A 19005-nucleotide genomic window follows, 5' to 3' on the forward strand; every position below is an offset into this window, starting at 1 on the left:
TTTCTGATCATTACTGCTACCGTACATCTTCTGATCACCCATCTTTCCCATCTCCTCGACCGATATTTGTTTCGAATGTAGCCTGTCAAACATGGTAAAACATCTTAACAAACTGACCAAGTCTGCTTGGGGCTCCGATCTTCGACAGCAACATGTTCATTCCTGGTACATGACCTAGGCTTCATCCTCATCCATCTTCTCTCCGTTGGCCTCGACCTCGACCTCGACCTTGACCATGACTTCGTTCTTGACCTCGCTCTTGGTCTTATCCTCATCCTTGATCCTGAGGACATCAATCTCAGACTTCAGGGCTTCCTTGGACTTGTGAGCCTTGCGCTGCTTCGAGGTAGGAGTAACAACAGGGGTACCATCGTGAAGCTTCTTAATCCGCGCAAAGCGACCAAAGAGAGTTGTATAGGGCATGCCCAATAGCTCAGCGGCTCTCTGGTAATTGGGCTGGAAAGAGTCAAATTTAGCATGATTGAAACTTTACAAAGTCTTCCAATATATGGGACATGAAATTCGAGTTCAGGATCGTGAATAGAACTTACCTTCGGATCGTCGGCGGCCTTATACAGAACTGCCCAGAGGAGGTCCGCATCATCTACAGGGCCATATCCCTGCTTATTGGGAGTAGATGGGTCAGACGAGGCGGACGACTGGGTTGCCTTTTTCTTGCTGGGGCTCTTAGTGACCCTGTTCACATCTTTCGTTGGCGACATGATGTATTCGGGTCCTCGCAGAGGATGAAGAAAATGTATGCGGGGTTGAGTGATGGAAGAAGAATAGGAATGGAAGTGGTAAAGATCTCCTGTGAACGGGGAGACCGGGAATGAGAAGAAGAAATGTAAGAAGTGAGAGAAAGCAGAACGCAGACGAGACAGTTCAAGAACATATCACCGTTACTTTGGGCCTACACACAGCTAACGAAAATTGGCACATGCGACGAGACTATTTCTACATCGCTCATATGAGCCCCAAGAGACTACGAAAGATTACAAGAACGGAGTGTTCATAAAATGGTAGATGACCCTGCGTGTCCATAGTAAAAAGCAAAGCCCTAAGGAACAACTTCCACGCCCATTCGTCCCCGTTCATCATATCCTGAATGCTGTAGATCATCTAGCACATCTCATCCTCTTCTCGATTAATCATCCCTCAAAGAGCACAACTTGCTCCACATGGTCGTCAGACTCCATGTCATCGCCATCGTTAGGCTCCTTCTCGCCCTCAATATCGGCGGACTTCTTCTCGGACTTCTGGTTGTTCTGCTTCGTCGCCTTCTCCTGGTCTTTTTCCTCGAGCTTCAGCTTCAGGCGGCGGAAGCGCTGGCGAGCTGCGCCCTCGTTGATGCCAAGCTGCTCGGCGAGGGCTTCAAAGTTGGGCTGTAGTGTAATGTATAAGCAGGAGCCACGGCAGATTGACAAGGATGGCAAATGATTAGACATCTCACTCACAGTGAAGTTCTCCTCCTTGGTCTGGATGGCGACCCAGAGGAAACGGACGTGGTCGTCAGTAGTCATGGCGCCTCGCTTGGGAGAGCCAGCGTGAGCAGACTTGGCCGGCGCCTTAGGCATGGTGTTAACGATAATTTGGTCTTGTGCGAGTAAGTAATGGGGAAGTAACGGGAATTAATGGGGTCCTTTATTGGAACCTTTGAGGCAGAACGAACTTGCTTTGGTGATAAAATCGGATGTGGGAATGAGAGCGGACGGTGGTGCGAAACGGAAGATGGTGCAAAGTGAGAGGCTACGTGACTTCTTAAAAAGAGAGCCAAGAGTGAGGAAATATGGCAGGAATAATTGGATGTCGTTTCCTTCATTAATTGCATAGGTATCTTTTCTAAATTCATGCCTATCCGACCGTCTTCAGCAGAGACTCCCGTACGGCCTCGGCCAAAACAGTGTGCGCTCCTCTAGCCGCATCAACAGCACCATCTAATAATGCCTCATGAACTGATCTCTTATCTCCATTCTCAAGCGATGCCTTTGAGCTATCACCCTTAAGCCAGAGCTCAGTAATCTCATCCCGTGCGGGCATGTACGCGACAACACATGCTGAAACAATGGATCGGTGCTCTGCCGGATCAGCATCCAACATGAGCTTAGGAGCCGCAGACGACTGCTTCTCTTCATCAGAAACCAAGGCAGCAACACCGCCAGCAACAAGGTCCAGACAATCGATATGAGCATCAGCAATAGCAGCCGATGCAGCTGTGATACAGCCCGCCAGAACATTCATCATTCCCCATGATGCATCGTGAGAGTCTGGAGCATCTGCCCACCACCGGTCATCCTCCGCTTCAAGGATAGTGATAGTAATATCCAGACCACTCTTCGGCCAGCGCTCTGCAATGATAGCGCCACGCAGAGCAGTCTCCAGGTGGACACCAAGATCCCGTTCGCTAGCATCGCGGATATGGCCCCTTCGCTTGCGCGCCGCGAACGGCGCGTACTTGACATGTGTTGTCAGGACAAGATTGGGGGAGAATGCCGCAGACCGCGGCAACGGCTTGGGACCGTGAACTGTGCAAGCAAGCTTCAGAGCTGAGGAGGGCGGGATCAGAGATTTAGGGTTGATGCGGGCAGCGGCGAGAGAGGCGGAAGGCTCAAATTCAAGATATGAAGAGCCCGAGGCAGTTGGGATAAGACCCGTCTTGAGGACTGGAGCAATGTGGGTTAGCTTGCTGTCGCCAATGGACATGGATATATGGAGTCCATACAGATTTTCCGGAGCTCTGAAGGTTGTCGCTGGCGCTGAGCGCGCTCTGAGACACCGGTACCGGATTCTGCGAGCGAAGCAAAAACAGCTGGCCTCGTCCCTCCGGACGGGCCATTGACACGTCTCCGATCAGCCATCATTTTGGTGATTGTTGCAAGAACTAATGGAAAGGTCGAAGGTGATGCGCCCAGAAACGGAAATTGTGATCTAGGGTTTGCACTGTTTGCACCGGACCCCACCCATTGCCTTTTCTCGAATTCTTCGCTCGCCCATTTTCTCTTTCTTCCACACTCCTGTGTTGTTTACAACTTGGGTTGGCAGCTCTTCTTAATGCTGAAGAAGCTTTCCCAAGGTGGCTAAACTTCGAGTATGACCTATTATATCACCCACTAACATTACTGTGAGTCTCCCTGCCATTCTTTCCCCAATTGCACCCTCCCCGTCCATATGAGGAGACCGATCCAAATCTCTGTTCGGCGAATCAACCCATGAGCCAAGAACAACATGCACTACCATCTGATGGACACCATTGCTATTTCATTGTCACAATTTCGATACCCAAGGCATTGGGGCTGACCATGATTTCAGACAGGATTTTTTCTTCTTCCATTTTTGCTTATCCCTGACCAAGCTTGTCGGCGCTAGCTTTTCGAAGCTAACCCAGAAACTAAGGTAAGCGAGAGATTTTTTTTGCCTTCCTTTCCTTGGCTCTTCTATGATGAGAAACAATTTTCAGTTCTGCTTCTGCAAAATTTTTGAAGATAACAAAATACCTTACCAAAAACTCCTGATGATGCCTCAACCACATTTTTGTCTTGTTGCCCATGTTTATGACATCGCCGCTGACAATTTGAAGCCTATATTTTCTAGTTGCACTGTCGCTGCATCTAAGCCTCCATATTTTACATAAGGTACATACTCACTCTTCCTCCCACACCACACCACCCCCCTTGTATGATGACAACTAGTCAATCCATTCAACGAACTCCTTTGAGAACCGCCTCTCGTTACGCACCCGCATCTCAGCGGTGCCAGAGCGTAGGCGTCGATCTATACTTCCAACTCCCTATACTGGACCAGTCTGTCTTACGACGGACTGGGAGGAAGGTTGTGGAGCCCTGGAGGTGTGGGCTAAGTCGACGTTTGCTTCCTCTGGGATTTTTTGGGATGTGGTACTGCGCTCGGCTTGTGTTAGCTTTTCTCGGGTTGGCTGGCTGTCCGTCTTGGACGAGAGTTTAGCTCGAGAGGTTAGCAGAGGATGGGATGAGTTAACCGGCTTGCTGATTACAATTTAAAATACATGCCTGTCATGTCTGATGTTGACTTTGAAGATTTGAAGCTAACTCTTTTCAAGTTTAGGTTGTCGATGCATATTGTAAAGACTAGCTAGAGCTTGAATGAACTACTTTTGATGAATCTTGTATGCACAAGCAGTAGATGAAGTTGTGTATAAGTATAAATAATATGAAGGGACAAAAATATGGTCATGAAGCAAAGGTCCTCGATTGTTTCTCAAGGTCCTCAGTAGAAAGGACGTAAAAGTCGACGGACACCCACACCTTGCAGGCCAGCCCTAAACGTCCAGGAGAAGCATCAATATGTTTAAATCAAAACTGAACCTCCTATTTTATTTTATTTGCTGCTCCTCCTAGGAGCGACAATGTTTGTCTTCAAGAAACAGTGAAACCTCGATTCGGGATATTCCAGACGCCGAAACCACTCTAACAATCGCTGCGTCCGCTCACCTTCTTTTCCGATTCATGATGTAGGTGGTTCTTCTGGAGTTGGGTTTACTCCTTGCTCCCAACGTCGACAGGCGTTGTGGTGCCATTCGATCGGGACATGCTATAGGGGGCCTGGAGGGAAGGGTTAGATTGAGTCTGCAATTCAGGGCGCAAGATGGTACATACCAAAACTTTCTTGGCATTGCATATCCTCCAAGCAAGGTTGAGGACGTTACCATCGGCCTTGACGACTTCAGGTGCCAACTCGACACCGAACCTGTGCAGACGTTAGTGAGAAACGGAAATGAGTGGAGGGGGGTTCACTTACATTTGGTGAACAGCAAAGACAACCCGTTTGGCGAACTTGCCTTCCCGCTCCACGAGACTGCCGAACTGCTCTTCCACGGTCTCAGGTGCAATCTCGGGGTCTTGATCGAAACAGTTGCGGACAAGAGGCAGCAGGGCATTCTCGACAGCAGTCTGCACGATACCATCGCTATCAACAGTGGGATTGTCTTCATCAAAGCGACGAATGCGAATCTCGAATGGTCTGGAAATAGCCATGACATTGTGCATGCCATTGTGGTGGTAGCGGAACTCAAAGACACCCTGCGTCCAGAAAAGCTTATCGCCAGTGAATGCAACTTCGCCGGATGCAAGCTCGCGCTTGTCACCCTTGATGTTAGAACGAACAGCGACATCACTTGTGATGATGCCCTTCTCGCAAGTCAGGTTGTCGTAGAAGCCCTCGTTAGTGGCGACCCAACGACCCTGCGACGAGACACGAGAGACCTCCCGCGAGGAGCTATCCGTAACGCGGTAGAGACCAATCCAGTCTTTCTTGCTGTGGTTGAGAGGAGCAGTCCACTTGACCTTGATCGGGGCGCCGTATTCAAAGGTCAAGTTCTTAAGGTCGCCTCGGCGGTCTAGGGGAGCTTGGGCATTGGCACCTTCGCGACCCTTACCCTGTGCGCTTTCGTCGAACGATTTGGCCTCAGTGCCTTCGACAGAGAGGGAGTAGTCACCCAAGTCGAGACCGGCCAAATCAGCGTCGATACGAGAGATGGTGACACGAGCAGGGTACTTCTGAAAGAGGGCAGTGGTATCTTTGACGAAGGTGTTGACACCGGCAGCGAGCTTAGGGCGAGCATTGTCCAGAATCTCTTCAATGAACTCGAAGGAGTCGTCGAACATCTTGTCGACACTGCCATGCAACTGCTTCAGGGGCGAAGGCAAGGACTTCTTCAGGTTCTTGACGACACCTCCATCCTGGCGGATGCTGCGGCCGTACAGCTTCTGCATGTGTGGGCGCTCCACGAATTGGATAAAAGCAAGGCTCAGGATGTGGCTCAGTAGAGCCAGGAAGGTGATTGCACCGCTGCTGGTAATGAGGACTGCACCCCAGACACCTGCGAGACCAAGAACACGCTCGGGGTTGTTAAGGAAGCGGTAGATGCCATCGTAAGTGAGCTTGGGCGACTCGTCGAAGAAGAAATCTCCGTAGAACCAGCCAAACTCGCCGAGGGAATCGTAGATGCTGACCGAGGTCCATAGCTGCAAACTAATGAGGCCTACACCAAGAACGTGACGGAACAGCACCAAGCCGTAACCCCAATCGGCTGGGAAGGTATACATCTTCCATGCAGCGGCAATGAAGCTGGCGTAGCACATAATCATACTCTGGTGGTAGGTGCCTTTCCATTGATTCCACGCCTCCTGTGGGGTTTCACCAAATTTGAGGAAATGTCTAGTCCAGGATTTGTTGTTGGACTGGTTGTTGAGAAGGTAACCGATGCCTAACGTGAACCATGCGCGCCAAGCCACGGCATTGACCATGAACAGGAACTGATACAGTGGAGTGGACGGTGTCAAGGCGGCAATGGCGAATACTAGCAATTGTATAAGTATAATGGACGAATCTGTAATTCTATACAAATCCAGGTTGTTCAATCCGAGTAGGTTGTGCACCGACGGCGGGGGCTTAGCCGAATACGATGGAGACGCATTGGGAGGAAGGTCGTCAGACAGGGTTGGCGCTGATGGGGAGTCTGAGTCGAGAGGTAGGCTGGAGGTCGAATCCACACAGACGGATCGCTTTCGGGGTGGTGGTGGATTATAGGTCTTGTCGATGTGTGGATTCTCAACGAGTATCAGGAAGACGAATTGTGCTGCATGGGCAATGATCGAGATGAGGAGAACCTTATAGCTGGCAGCCATAAGAGAAATTCCGTAGTAGCCGGCGTAGCCGACCGAGTACATGGGGTGTGGCGCCATCTCGAATACACCGTCGAAGGTCAATTCCTGGTCGATGAGATAGAAAAAGTCACCCCAGTACCAAGCATAGTCCTTGACTACTCGATGCGCATCTAGTTTGACCCAGAGGTTAAACAACACGAGTACGATGCCCGCGGTCCACCGGAGGACAGTCATGATCATACTCTCGTCCACGGGACGGTGGCCACAAGCGATCGCAAACAGACAGTAGGAAGTAAAGTCACACATCAGGATCACGTCCACGAGACGTCTAAAGACAAGCCATGTGTTGTATTCAATGGGTGCATTGTCAAACTTGTAATCTTGCGGGATCTTGGTTTCCAACTCCCGCTTGATCCAATTGTACAGAGTAGGATGAGGGTTCTCGCCCGTGGCCGGGTTGACAAAGATCTTGGTCTTCTCCGCCCATCGAATCATAGTCTTGTGATGCGACTGGTTGTGAAGCAGCCATCCAATTCCACCATTGTATGCCGCGCGCCAGAAGAGGTACACGACCGCAAAGACCGGCACCTTGGCGCCGGCTGGGAGAACCCAGAGAAGTGAAATATGGAGAGCTAACAACACTAGTACAACCGCATCGGACATGTTCTTGGGTTCGGATGGCGACAAGAGCTGGGAGACCATATCATGGGTTTGGGGCACCGTGAACACTGTCGATCGGAACGGACCCGATTAGCGGGGGAAGCTCCACAAGGGTCTGGGGAGACGTGATATGACGGTATATTGCGAATGTACCATGTGTATCATCGTGAAACACAGGGAGAGTTGAAGACAACGAACTTACCTGTTCCAGCGGGCGTCCGCCCAAAGGTCTTCTGGTCCTTGCCATTCCCATCCTTGATGTCGATCTCACCAATGGCATTCAGAGCATCTCGACCCCCAGTTGAATCAGGGCGAGACACTCTTTCACGCAAGCCATCTGGCTGCTGGGCACCTGTTGAACGGCCCGTATCCATGATGGTGTTGAGGAAAGAAACTGTTGGGGCTGCGATCAGTGACGTAGCATGTGACAGCGGGTCGCAATTCGGTGTTGTGCTGTTTGCATCAACCACGGAACTACGTGCTTTGTGCTTTGTGCTCCGTACTTCAGTACTTCGTACTTTGTGTACTATACCTACCCTGGGTAAATATCTCAGGGGTCTTCTTTTCGAACGTCTTGGAAATGGTTGAGAGAGAAAGTGCCGTATTTATGGGTGGAATTGGCGTTGAGTGGAACCCTGAGTATCCGAGTTTCTCATAGGACCTTAGTGTCTGCGGGCCCCGAATGGAGCAGAAGGGGAAAGAAACGGGATCCTCTCACGCTAAGTCTAGTGTTTCCTCGCGATATAATGCCGTGGGCCCCCCCCTCTACGAGCATGATGGCTATCGAGCCCGAGTTTCCTCGTGCAGAATCCGTTGGGCAACGTGTCGGCTCCCAGACCGATGCGCGCAGCGGCAAGTGCGGATGTCAGAGCAACCATGTGCCCATCACCTCCGAAACACAGGTACAGGCCACGCTAAACTTTCTACTGTATGCGGTTTGTGACTTGGCCGTGGCCATGAAATGCGCACGTTGGATCCTTTCCACGAATGAGGGCATGCATGCATAGTGGAGTGGGGTTGACATCATCTCTTCTAACGCGCCAGGACACTTGGAAAGGCAGATCCAGGGCTGCCGATGTCAGTGCGTAGAGATTGATAATGGATACCGTAACACCATGGCGTTCGCACTGCCCTCCAAAGTGCTAAAGAACCAGTGATATCGCGCTGGCTCAACACTCCAACACCCCCGCTTCTGGCCTCACCTGCAGTGTCCCACATGTAATGCGCCGATGCACTGATCGTCTGTGGAGATCCCAAATCAAGATATTTGCATGGCTAGGGTTCTGACAGGCCTACGGGGGTCGGGTACCTGGTGCTAAACGGAATGATTGGATAGTGGCATGACCCCTCAGGACTCTAACCCAGGAGCTCGTTTAGCCCATTTGGAAGACTGCCTGAAGCTGGCCTACAGCACGGACAGAGCAATGAATCGACACTGCAGAGTCCATCCTATTTTAATCTTAGCAGCAGATAGGTCGTCAAAAGGCTCAGGAAAGCCCATACATAGTATAGTGAACGGACTAGAGCCGGTGGGCTGCTGATGGATAGTCCAACCATCCCCTCACATTCATTGTACGAAGAACTCTTCCCGTGATAATCCCAATTGACCACTAAGTACTCAACTTTTTACCTCCGAAATTTAAGCTGTTTAAAGTATTCGAGCATTACTTTGATCCAAATCAAGCAGCGAGGCCTCCGAGACCGCAAGCAACTCCGCCAATCGCCACGGATTTGTTAGTCAGCCTGCTTATCAAGCATTCTAATCGCCCCGCCACCGGCCATGGATTTCTCTTTACCTGAATACTTCCTTGCTCCTTACTATCTTTACACCTGAGAGAAGAAACCATTCCGCCATGGCACCCTACGTGGAGGAGCCGAACGAGTCAATTCTCACCGCATCCACCAAGAGGGCGCCGAACCTCGTGGCACCGGAACCAGGTATGTTCCGCGGGGAAATTGGTCTTGTGCATGAATCTAACATAAATTCCAGAACATTGCCCTGGCCCCGAGTCCGAGAAAGCAGGCCAAGGCGATGCTTGTGCTGGCTGCCCCAACCAACAGATTTGCGCCACTGCGCCCAAAGGCCCCGACCCAGACATCCCTATCATCACCGAGCGCCTCTCACAAATCAGACACAAGATCTTAGTCCTCTCCGGAAAGGGAGGCGTCGGTAAATCGACATTCACTAGTCTCCTCGCACATGCCTTCGCCACGAACCCCGAGTCCACCGTTGGCGTCATGGACACCGATATCTGTGGACCCTCGATCCCCAAGATGATGGGCGTGGAGGCCGAGACGATCCATGTAAGCAACGCGGGCTGGAGTCCCGTCTGGGTGACGGACAACCTGGGCGCGATGAGTGTACAGTTCATGCTTCCGAATCGCGACGATGCGGTCATTTGGCGCGGGCCAAAGAAGAATGGCTTGATCAAACAGTTCCTCAAGGATGTGGATTGGGGCGAGCTGGACTATCTCATTGTTGATACGCCGCCTGGTACCTCTGACGAGCATCTCTCTGTCAACTCACTTCTCAAGGAGTCTGGTGTCGATGGTGCTGTAGTTGTGACTACCCCGCAGGAGGTAGCCTTATTGGATGTCCGCAAGGAAATTGACTTCTGCCGGAAAGCTGGAATCAAGGTCCTTGGTTTGGTGGAGAACATGTCTGGATTTGTATGCACTAATTGCCATACCACATCTCAGATCTTCCGTAAAACTACTGGCGGAGGACGTCGTTTGGCGAAGAAGATGGGCATCCCGTTTTTAGGTGCGGTTCCACTTGATCCTCGCATCGGTATGGCATGTGACTATGGCGAGAGCTTCGTGGACAGCTTCCCCGATAGCCCTGCCTCTATCGCTATCAAGCGTGTTGTCCGTGCAGTCGGCGAGGCCGTTGGAGAGAACCCAGAGGATGTTCTTCCTGAAGATATGGTCGCTTGAGCTCGTCTCAGACCTTGCTTTCATTTTATAGCGTGTGTTGCATGTGGCTTGGATGGTATGATCCCACCCTTCGGCGTTTGGACATAGAATTTGCTTTGATACCATGGATTATACGACATAGTTTACGAATTGCATCAATATCATCGTCATCTCCATTCAAATGTTAAAAGAAAGTGGCGCTTTTCAAAAGATGGAAACAGGTCTACAGAGTGGCCTGAGTTACCATCGATTAATATCCTCCTATTCATGCTATTGCAAACATTCGAGATATAGTCGCACTGAATAAACCGACGGTGGCTGAATCGCCGCAAATTTCATGCCATGCTCATTTGCTACTATACCTATACAGAAAGCTTTTCGTTGAGTCTAGCGATGAGACTCAAGGAAGACTACTTAGGAGGAAGTGTGGGATATCGGGTCCTCTGGTAAGTTTGGCCACTCAATAAAAAGTTCAGGATCCAAGTGTTCTTGGCTTCTGTCACTCGTGGGCGAGTTCATGAGCAAGGAATTGAGAATGGCGCATGTTTGAAAGAAATTTCAAGCTTTGATAGCTTTATCTGGAGTAATCCGCATTTAGCTCATGAAGATTTGCCGAGTCTATGTTACTCTCTGGGGATTTGGTATAGCGTTTAAGCGGCTGGTGTTATGGTTGCGCCTGATCGGGGGAACCCATTTCGGTCCCTGGTTCCAGATGACGTAGACAAGCTAGAGGACTGACTTTGTATCTAACGTTAGACTTATTATTCGGGCTTCCCATGCGGCCAGCTACCTATCTTTGTTACATTGAAAGCGTTATTTTAATTCAATTCGAGCGATTATCCTATTATGCTGAAGTCTGTGTAGTGTTCGTCGTCTGCAACAACACCCGACGATAACTAGTCAACGGATGGTGCCCATTATCCGTAACCTCAAGGATCAAATGAAGCAACCAGCATCCAGATGGATTAGCCCCTTCGCCATCGCAGCTCACTTTCTCCGCTGGGATCGGCATCTGCGCAAGCCGACCACCATTTGAAGTGCTAATATTCAGCTGGGGAACCTGTGCCTCAACATTCCAATCAGTTGAGCCCGATTCTTTGTACTGGAACCAGTTGAAAGTCAGAGCATCACCATCGGGGTCTGAAGTAGCAGATGCATCCAGGGTAACAGTCGAACCAGCTTCCACGGTGAGATTCAACGGGACTGGCCCGGTGCTGCCGTTAATTGACACCACGGGGTGGTGGTTCGGCTTACTCATATTCGCTGGCAGAGACCACTGCATACGAGCTGCGAAGTCATTCTGGAAGGCATTTCTCCATCGCCAGATTGTCGCCCGGTTGGAAATATATGTGTGGTTGTTCTTCCCGAGAACACGGTCCGCTGCATCGCTGTAGTGATTGAAGTTTAAGACCGTGGATGGGTTCACTTTCGAGTACCGGCCTCCCCAAGAGCCGTAATCTGGGTGCTCGCGAACGCCTAGTCCATTCTGAATGAGATACAGGAATGTCGGCGTATCCCCCTCCATAATATACGCATAGTCTGGGTAGGCAGCTTTGCCGTATGGTCTGATCTGGATATTGTCGTGCAACCACTTATGCGTCACTTTAGAGAAGTCGGGCCCGCCGGCATCTTCGCCGTAATAGTCTTCGCCAGAGATACCGATCCATGCAGCCAGGCCGTACTGGTTCCAGCCGTGTATCGAGGAGATATAGAAGATATCGGGGTACTGTTGACGAATCCAGGCACCAGTGTCATCCTGGTCAGAGATGGTATAAACGCGGAGCTTGGAGCGCATGGCTTTGGCTTTGGTTGAAAAGTAGTTCTCATGGATTTTGTATAGGACTTGGGCGAGTACGTTTGTACCACCCCAGGCGAGGACCCATAGGGGCTCGTCGGTTTCGTCTTGGAGGCGCTCGAGGAGCAGTTTTCCTCCATCGCTTAGTGGGATGTCCTTCCCTACGGCTTTCATTCCATAGGTCTTGGACAACATGTCAGAATCGCCAACATGGCATTAGAAATAGAACTATACTCACTGCGGCGCCTTTGCGCACAAGGCTTCGGACGTGGTCACCTGATGGATAGGGCGAACCCAGGGGGGCATGACGGTTCAGATTACTGGTGACATTGCCATAGGCATTGATGACACTCACCATAGCCTCAGGGTGAACTTCATCGGTGAGCCATGTTGAAGTGACAGCGACAATGCCCTCGGTCTGGAACTGATTGGAATAGAGCAGGTAACGGGTCAATGATTCCTGGTCGTCGGGTTCATTGGAGATATCCGACAAAATGAACACGCGAGGCTTGTCATGGAATGGTACAAGCATACTCTTATTAAATACACTGGCGACAACCTGGATAGCCAGCGTCCATAGTATCGTAAAGCCGATCAGAATTGCCATAGTTACCGAAACCTGGGTAACCTGCGTGACGGGAACGGGGATCCATCGTCTCCCTTATATACGCCCAGTAATTGCCGAGCTCTGCAAGAATGTCTGCTCTGTTGCTCGTCATAATTCTACATTCCGCAGCCGTATGAACTGAAGAACCTCCATAATGATGGCATGTTGTGGGGAAGCTGCCCCGCGGGGATTGACTGAAGGGTTCGGAATACTTGATATGATGCTGTGTTTCCCAAATAGGAAGCTCTTAGCACTCGCCATGTCGATCATTTCGGAGAAACAGATTCGACGCCGTTCCTAACTGCTCGATTAGGTAGACCGTCGCCTTATATATCTTGTGGACTTTTGCTATCGTTCTAAATGATGGCCTGTTTATGACATCGTTTAGTCGCTGAAGGCGAATGCCCCTACAGCCGAGTCTTCCCTGCTGGGCAGAAAATGGTCACAAGATTCTTCAGGTATGAGTTTCTGAAAAAATAGAAAACGAGAAGAAAAGAAAAGAAAAGTCAAGTCAAGTCCATGTATTATATCCGTGAGCAAAAGAGATCTTTCACAGAAGGTCTGAAGTGCTTAGACTTGGCTCTGCTGAACTCGAGAGGGCTTCGCAGTCTTTTGTGCCTGCACCTTTCGACTCGGCCATTTGTGATCCTTTTGATTAAATGATCTAAAACCAATGTTGTAACCCTTTCTTAATGGTTTTTTTTGATTATGATGCTTTGGCCCTTACAGTAGGACCCTTCCACCGAAGCTTCCACCCTCCATCTCTTGCTTTCCGGAAGGAGTCTGGAATCCCCTCCACATATCAACCCCATCAAATCTTGAATTTGACCAGGTTATTCATAAGCTTGTCAAAGCGAACAATTTTCTCACGGCATAGTTTGAGCTCCTATATATTTCTTTAACTAGTAGGCACTCTAGTGGCCAGCCTTGTGGGCATTTCTCTGTAAGCTCTTGGGCTCTTTGGCATTGTCAACATACACATCATCGCGGTGACAGACGCCATCTCTATCATCTGCCAAGTGCAGACCAGCCTAAATTGCCACATTTCATACACAAAGCCGTGCTTCTTCAAATTGCACTTGTCTGTCCCCTCAAGTGAACAGTTGATGGGCGATGTTCGTCGACTCTCAAGGCCGAGCAGGCGACCTCTGCAGACCCTTGTGACCCTTCTTTCCCCAAATAGGACAAGGTTAAAATTCTAACAAATTGTTGAATGATCGAATGGCTCTAGATCTCATCTATTAAATTAAAAGAGTAAACAAAGGTAGGTTACTTCGGTCGCTTGGTCTGAAGGCCGGGCCGACCCCTATTAAGGAATCAGCGACGACACTAACAGACATAGGAACGACATAAATTAAACCAAGCCACCGAACTCCTTCTAGGCGTCTCTTGAACTCCTCACTTCCAACCTTTCCGCCTACTGCACTGTTTCAAGGGGTCTACCTCTCAGCCCCGTGATTGGCGAGTTACCCGCCAAGCGGTGTTTCAGGATCAACCGACCACCAGCGCATCCGCATTCTGAATGGTCTCGCCTGTCAGACCCACGCGCCCAGAAGATCTCCACCTATGCCAAACACCTCGCTGTATCAGAAAGATGAGTACTGCGAGGGGCTCAGGAGTTCCCCAGTCCGGAGCCATGTCCTCTTCTTGCTGTGACAGCTCCATTTCGAGCCGAGGATCCGGCCAAGTCGAATGCCGAGTAACGGCCAAGGGCTTGTCGTAGCAGCAGGTGTCGTGATAGGTGGATGGCTTCAATTGGCGAGAATCAGAAACAGCTACGCAGTCCACCACGCGTACCATGCCTTAGAGGCGCTGTGGCGTGTACATAGTGGACTTGCTCTTTGTGCGCTTTTATAGAATTCGGATCCCCGGGATTGGCGTTTTCTTTCCTCCTTTGTGAAGCTGGAGCTCTTTTTCGTTCTTTATTCATTTTCTCATCTCTCATCTCTCAGCTCCGTTCGGAGCTTGGAGCGCTGTGCTGTCTGTTTCTCTCCTTTTGCAGTCTGCCGGTGCCTTGAAGACCTAGGCGGTGCCTGGTCCTGTCGACGATCATTTCATTTCATTCGACAACAGGAACTGCGAAACATCTCATTGTGAAGTATTTCGCTCTTTTATAGCCCTGGAGGCATATTGACTTCTCTTCTGAACCATTCCTTCCTCCTATATCTGGCTGGTCCAGTCTACTCCACTGGAGTTCAGACAAAATGCGTCTATTACTTTCGCTTGTACTTTTTATTTTCTTGAGCTATGACTCTCTAGCTGCGCCAACAGCTCTTCGACCTCAACGGAGAACCCGGTCTTTCCGTGTTGAGCGAGCTAAGCGCAGCGAATATATTCCCAACGGACCCAATGCTCTAGCCAAGGCGTACCGCAAGTTCGGCCTCGCCCCGACCACCTTCATCGACGTTGATCTGAATGATTTTGAGGCCTACAAGGTTGCCAAAAGCGCCGTTTCAACCAGCACGGATTCAAGCGACGATGATCAGACGGGAGAAGTCGCTGCGAAGTCTGTCAACAGCGACGTGGAGTTCATCTCGACCGTCACCATTGGAGGTCAAGATATCCCAATGGACTTCGATACCGGCTCCGCAGACATGTACGTTTACGTCTATTCCCGCCATCGTCCTATCTTCAGCCTCAAGATCAATAGAAAGCTAACATGTTCACGCAGGTGGGTTTTGAACTCGAACATGGACTCATCATACACCACGGGCCATACTGTCTATAACCCCAGCAGTTCCACCACCTACAAAGCAGTCACGGACAGCTCTTTCGAAATCTCATACGGCGACAATTCCTGGGCCAAGGGAACAGTCTGTAGAGATACCGTCTCCATCGGCGGTGCATCAATCACGAACCAAGCAATCGGTCTTCCTTCGACCGTCTCAACCTCATTCGTCTCCGACACGAACTCAAATGGCCTGCTCGGTCTGGGCTTCTCATCCATGAACACATTCAAGCCAGGCCCCCAGAAGACCTTCTTCGACAACATCGCCTCGGACCTCGAAGAACCCGTCTTCACATCCCTATTACGCAGCGACGGTGTCGGCGAGTACGAGTTCGGAAAAATTGATTCCAGCAAATATACCGGCTCCCTAGTGAATGTCAGCGTCGACTCATCGAATGGATACTGGCAGTTCGACTCGGCATTCTTCGCTGTGGGAGATGGGTCTTTGCAGACCCTTACCGGTAGTGTGAAGACTGCTATCGCTGATACCGGTACTTCTTTGATGCTTGTTCCCACCCAGATGCTGGAGGCCTACTATGGTAGTGTCGCTAATGCCCAACTTTCGTCGAGCGTTGGTGGCTACGTCTACCCCTGCAAGGAGGATCTGCCTAACTTGACTGTTGCACTGGGTGATAAGTATCAGGCGACTATTCCTGGATCGTTGATTAATTTCGAGGAGATTGGGACGAATACTACGACTGGTGAAAAGGGTAAGTTTTTTCTTTCTTCTGATATCTTGGAGGTTCTTGCTAACTTGTGAAACAGTCTGCTATGGTGGCGTACAGTCGAGTTCAGGCTCTAGCATGATGATCTTTGGTGATGTATTCCTAAAGGCATTGTTTGTGGTCTTTGATCAGCGGGGCCCTTCGCTTGCATTCGCTTCTCCGGCGTGATTTGACATAGTGGAGTTCACAGACAGGTGCACGAAGGTAGTTGACAGAGACAATAGATGATTTTCATAGAAATAGCCCTCTAGGCTCTTGTAAACAGAATCCTATCAATTGCATCTAATAATATAATGCCCAAAATTGTTCGAAACACGTATTTCCTTGAACATAAGCAGGCCAATTCCTCCAATATTTGAAAGAAACCCCTGCTGACATGGATTCTAGCTTCCTTGGGCCTCTCGCTCAATCATATGTCTTTTCACAATGTCGAGTAATAGTTAAGCTCAACAGGTGCTTCTTTCCCCGCTAATTTCAGGGTAATCGAGCCTCCGTGAGCTCTGCCGCAGCGTCATTTGGTTTACAGATAGCTTATTTGAAAGTCTTCATTGCTCGTTTAACATATCAACACTGAAAGTACTGTAAATTTTGAAATTGTTTTCGTCTTCTCGTGAATATGCACTTTATGAATTTTTGGTATCGACCATCCTCCAACAGCAAAGAATTTCGTTTACCGCACAGTAGCATCCTTCAGGGACTTGACGGTACACACGATTCCAGAGGCAGTGACCAGCTTGCCAATGGCGGGCTTGCCCTCCTGCTCTTTGGCAACGGGGACAGCACTGCTGTCAAAAGCAACCTCGAGGTCCTGGGTAGTGGTGAAACCAGGCTGGAAGGTCTCCCAGACCTTCTTCTTGGGGTTGAGCTGCTTCTCGGGCTCACCCTCGGACCAGCCCTGGAAATTGATACGCTCACCAGCGGGGGCGTCAGCGGGAGGGTTGACAAGCTCGACGGGGCCGGCGTGCGACTCGTCGTTCCTGGGGGATGCGGCCAGAACCATGGCGGCGGACTTGATGCCGCGCATGGTGACGGGCTTCAGATTGCAGACGGCAACAATCTTGCGGCCCTGCATCTCGGCGAGAGGGATCAGGCCGTTCAGACCGGAGCACACGGTGCGGACGGTCTTTCCGGTCTCCTCATCCACGGAGGTGTTGTCGCTACCGGGGGCGTCACCGCAGTCGATGGTGGAGACGTAGAGGGAGTCGGCGTTGGGGTGGTTGATGGCGCGCAGGATGTGGCCGACACGGAGGTCGATGAGAGAGGGCGACAGAGGGGCAGCGGGAGCAGGCGCGGGCTTAGGGGCTTTGGGTTTCTTCTCCTTCTTTTCCTTCTTCTCGGTCTTAGCACCGGCGGGGGCGGCGTTAGCACCCTCCTTCTTCTCGGGCTTGCCCTGGCCAACAACAAGAGGCTTCGTATCGGCGGCAGCAGCCTCAGGGTTCTGAGCGGCCTTCTCGCGCTTCTTGCGCTCCTTCTCCTCCTTAGGGTCGACGGGCTTGGGCACGAACTTGACATCGTTCACGTCAATGTTCACCTTCTCCTCCTCGGGGATCTGCAGTGAGAAGAGGTGCGAGTTCTGAACAAAGTCGACGTGGCGCACAATATGATGGTATCCCTTCTCTCCGGTGCGCTCCTCGGGCGACCACTTCTCGACGATGGGGGCGACCAGAGCATAAACGGCAACATCGGCGACCGAAGGCATCGCACCGAGCAGAGTAGTGCGCGAAGCGAGGTGGGTGTTCAGCTGGGCGAGAATGCTTTCACAGACGGGCTTATCATCCTTAGAGATGGCAGTCGAGAGGCCCGAAACGGTGGTCAACCACTGCTTGATATCGGCGGTCTCGGCCTCGCCAAAGTTCACCTGAGGGAAGATCTTGGGCGAGGCGTGAGCATAATCAAGCTCGGTGGCATCTGCTGAGATGGCAGTCGGGTACGACCGGTAGAGGAGGGAGAGGAGCGAAGACTCAGGGGCTGCTGCGGTCGCCATGGTGAATGCGCGTGGAGGTGATGGAAGAAAAGAAATTCGAGGAGGGGCACGGATCTGTGTCATCGATTGGACCCGCGGGGTTACGCTTCGGGCCCGCAATAGGGCCACACACCTGAAGGGCGTCAACTTCATGGAGATCCCAAGGCTATGGCATCAGCCGGGGTAATTGGCCAATTCAGATTTGCGCTCACGACCGAATTCCGCAAGCTAAGCTGTTTTTTTCGGCGGTCGGCCCTATTGTGATGACTCAGCTGAGAATGTCCAACGTGAGCTGCGTCAAGGAGATATTTTGTTGCAGCATAAAGTGATAACGTCTATGCAATTATCTTGTATGGATATTATCTACAAAATATGCATTTTCCTTGATGCACTCCCTGTGGATTTCTTTCAGTCTGTTGGCTGCAATGTATATTTCTCTCTACCCGTATTCGAAGACGATATCAGAAATACAGCTCGATAGGTATACTATGAATGCAAACTGAACGAGCTTACAGCCTCGCAATAAGCTATTACATCGGGAGTAATGCCTTCACTTTTATTTACCACTATAGATCATTGGAACAAGGGATTGCAAGTAAATTTAGCCAGGACATTGCCCAGGTAAGAGTCACGTGTCAATTGTATACTGAAATGGCACCTGTCAACGTGGATGCCTCCTAAGGTAAGATCCAAATAAAGCATGACACATGAAAATGTTCTATAGGAAAATATAGATCCAGGGAAAGAAGTGTTGAACGGAAGACAACCCAGAGGAACAAACTCTACAAACAATCAATGATCACATGACCCATGTACATACATGAAAGGCCTGACCAATGAGGCCTCTGGCGGCTGACCGTTCATGCTTCAAGCATCAATATCGAGTTCAGTGGACTTAGCATCTACTAATCTGTAAGAAGAGATTGCATTCAGAGCATGCTCATATGAAAAAACTTCTCCGTTGAATAAC

At 50.4% G+C, this 19005-nt stretch overlaps 9 protein-coding genes across 9 annotated transcripts; 3 read left to right on the forward strand and 6 right to left on the reverse strand.

Annotated features, from left to right (window-relative positions):
* Window positions 1–174: 174 nt before the first annotated feature.
* On the reverse strand, window positions 175–722 carry N7443_006606 (uncharacterized protein; the record flags this gene model as incomplete). The annotated part of the gene is made up of 2 exons (XM_056886662.1): window positions 175–456; window positions 552–722. The coding sequence occupies 2 exons, from the start codon at window positions 720–722 to the stop codon at window positions 175–177; spliced, it is 453 nt and encodes a 150-aa protein (XP_056740311.1).
* A 429-nt stretch (window positions 723–1151) lies between these two features.
* N7443_006607 (uncharacterized protein) lies at window positions 1152–1577 on the reverse strand (the record flags this gene model as incomplete). The annotated part of the gene is made up of 2 exons (XM_056886663.1): window positions 1152–1385; window positions 1458–1577. The coding sequence occupies 2 exons, from the start codon at window positions 1575–1577 to the stop codon at window positions 1152–1154; spliced, it is 354 nt and encodes a 117-aa protein (XP_056740312.1).
* A 277-nt stretch (window positions 1578–1854) lies between these two features.
* N7443_006608 (3' exoribonuclease family protein) lies at window positions 1855–2861 on the reverse strand (the record flags this gene model as incomplete). The annotated part of the gene is made up of 2 exons (XM_056886664.1): window positions 1855–2663; window positions 2723–2861. 2 exons carry the CDS (start codon window positions 2859–2861, stop codon window positions 1855–1857), a joined length of 948 nt encoding a protein of 315 aa, XP_056740313.1.
* Window positions 2862–4511: 1650 nt separating this feature from the next.
* On the reverse strand, window positions 4512–7675 carry N7443_006609 (phosphatidylethanolamine N-methyltransferase; the record flags this gene model as incomplete). Its single annotated transcript, XM_056886665.1, has 4 exons — window positions 4512–4577; window positions 4632–4722; window positions 4774–7369; window positions 7504–7675. 4 exons carry the CDS (start codon window positions 7673–7675, stop codon window positions 4512–4514), a joined length of 2925 nt encoding a protein of 974 aa, XP_056740314.1.
* Window positions 7676–8077: 402 nt separating this feature from the next.
* On the forward strand, window positions 8078–8308 carry N7443_006610 (Spc97/Spc98; the record flags this gene model as incomplete). Its single annotated transcript, XM_056886666.1, has 1 exon — window positions 8078–8308. One exon carries the CDS (start codon window positions 8078–8080, stop codon window positions 8306–8308), a length of 231 nt encoding a protein of 76 aa, XP_056740315.1.
* Window positions 8309–9154: 846 nt separating this feature from the next.
* nbp35 (Fe-S cluster-binding ATPase) lies at window positions 9155–10238 on the forward strand (the record flags this gene model as incomplete). The annotated part of the gene is made up of 2 exons (XM_056886667.1): window positions 9155–9239; window positions 9292–10238. The coding sequence occupies 2 exons, from the start codon at window positions 9155–9157 to the stop codon at window positions 10236–10238; spliced, it is 1032 nt and encodes a 343-aa protein (XP_056740316.1).
* Window positions 10239–11061: 823 nt separating this feature from the next.
* On the reverse strand, window positions 11062–12619 carry N7443_006612 (DUF1593 domain-containing protein; the record flags this gene model as incomplete). Its single annotated transcript, XM_056886668.1, has 2 exons — window positions 11062–12195; window positions 12251–12619. 2 exons carry the CDS (start codon window positions 12617–12619, stop codon window positions 11062–11064), a joined length of 1503 nt encoding a protein of 500 aa, XP_056740317.1.
* A 2204-nt stretch (window positions 12620–14823) lies between these two features.
* Window positions 14824–16240, forward strand: N7443_006613 (pepsin-like aspartic protease; the record flags this gene model as incomplete). Its single annotated transcript, XM_056886669.1, has 2 exons — window positions 14824–16057; window positions 16113–16240. The coding sequence occupies 2 exons, from the start codon at window positions 14824–14826 to the stop codon at window positions 16238–16240; spliced, it is 1362 nt and encodes a 453-aa protein (XP_056740318.1).
* Window positions 16241–16742: 502 nt separating this feature from the next.
* On the reverse strand, window positions 16743–18056 carry N7443_006614 (putative cofactor for methionyl- and glutamyl-tRNA synthetases; the record flags this gene model as incomplete). The annotated part of the gene is made up of 1 exon (XM_056886670.1): window positions 16743–18056. One exon carries the CDS (start codon window positions 18054–18056, stop codon window positions 16743–16745), a length of 1314 nt encoding a protein of 437 aa, XP_056740319.1.
* Window positions 18057–19005: the final 949 nt, after the last annotated feature.

Source organism: Penicillium atrosanguineum, assembly GCF_028827265.1.
Source record: "Penicillium atrosanguineum strain IBT 20685 chromosome Unknown utg000005l_segment0_segment0, whole genome shotgun sequence".
NCBI classification, from domain to species: Eukaryota; Fungi; Ascomycota; class Eurotiomycetes; order Eurotiales; family Aspergillaceae; genus Penicillium; species Penicillium atrosanguineum.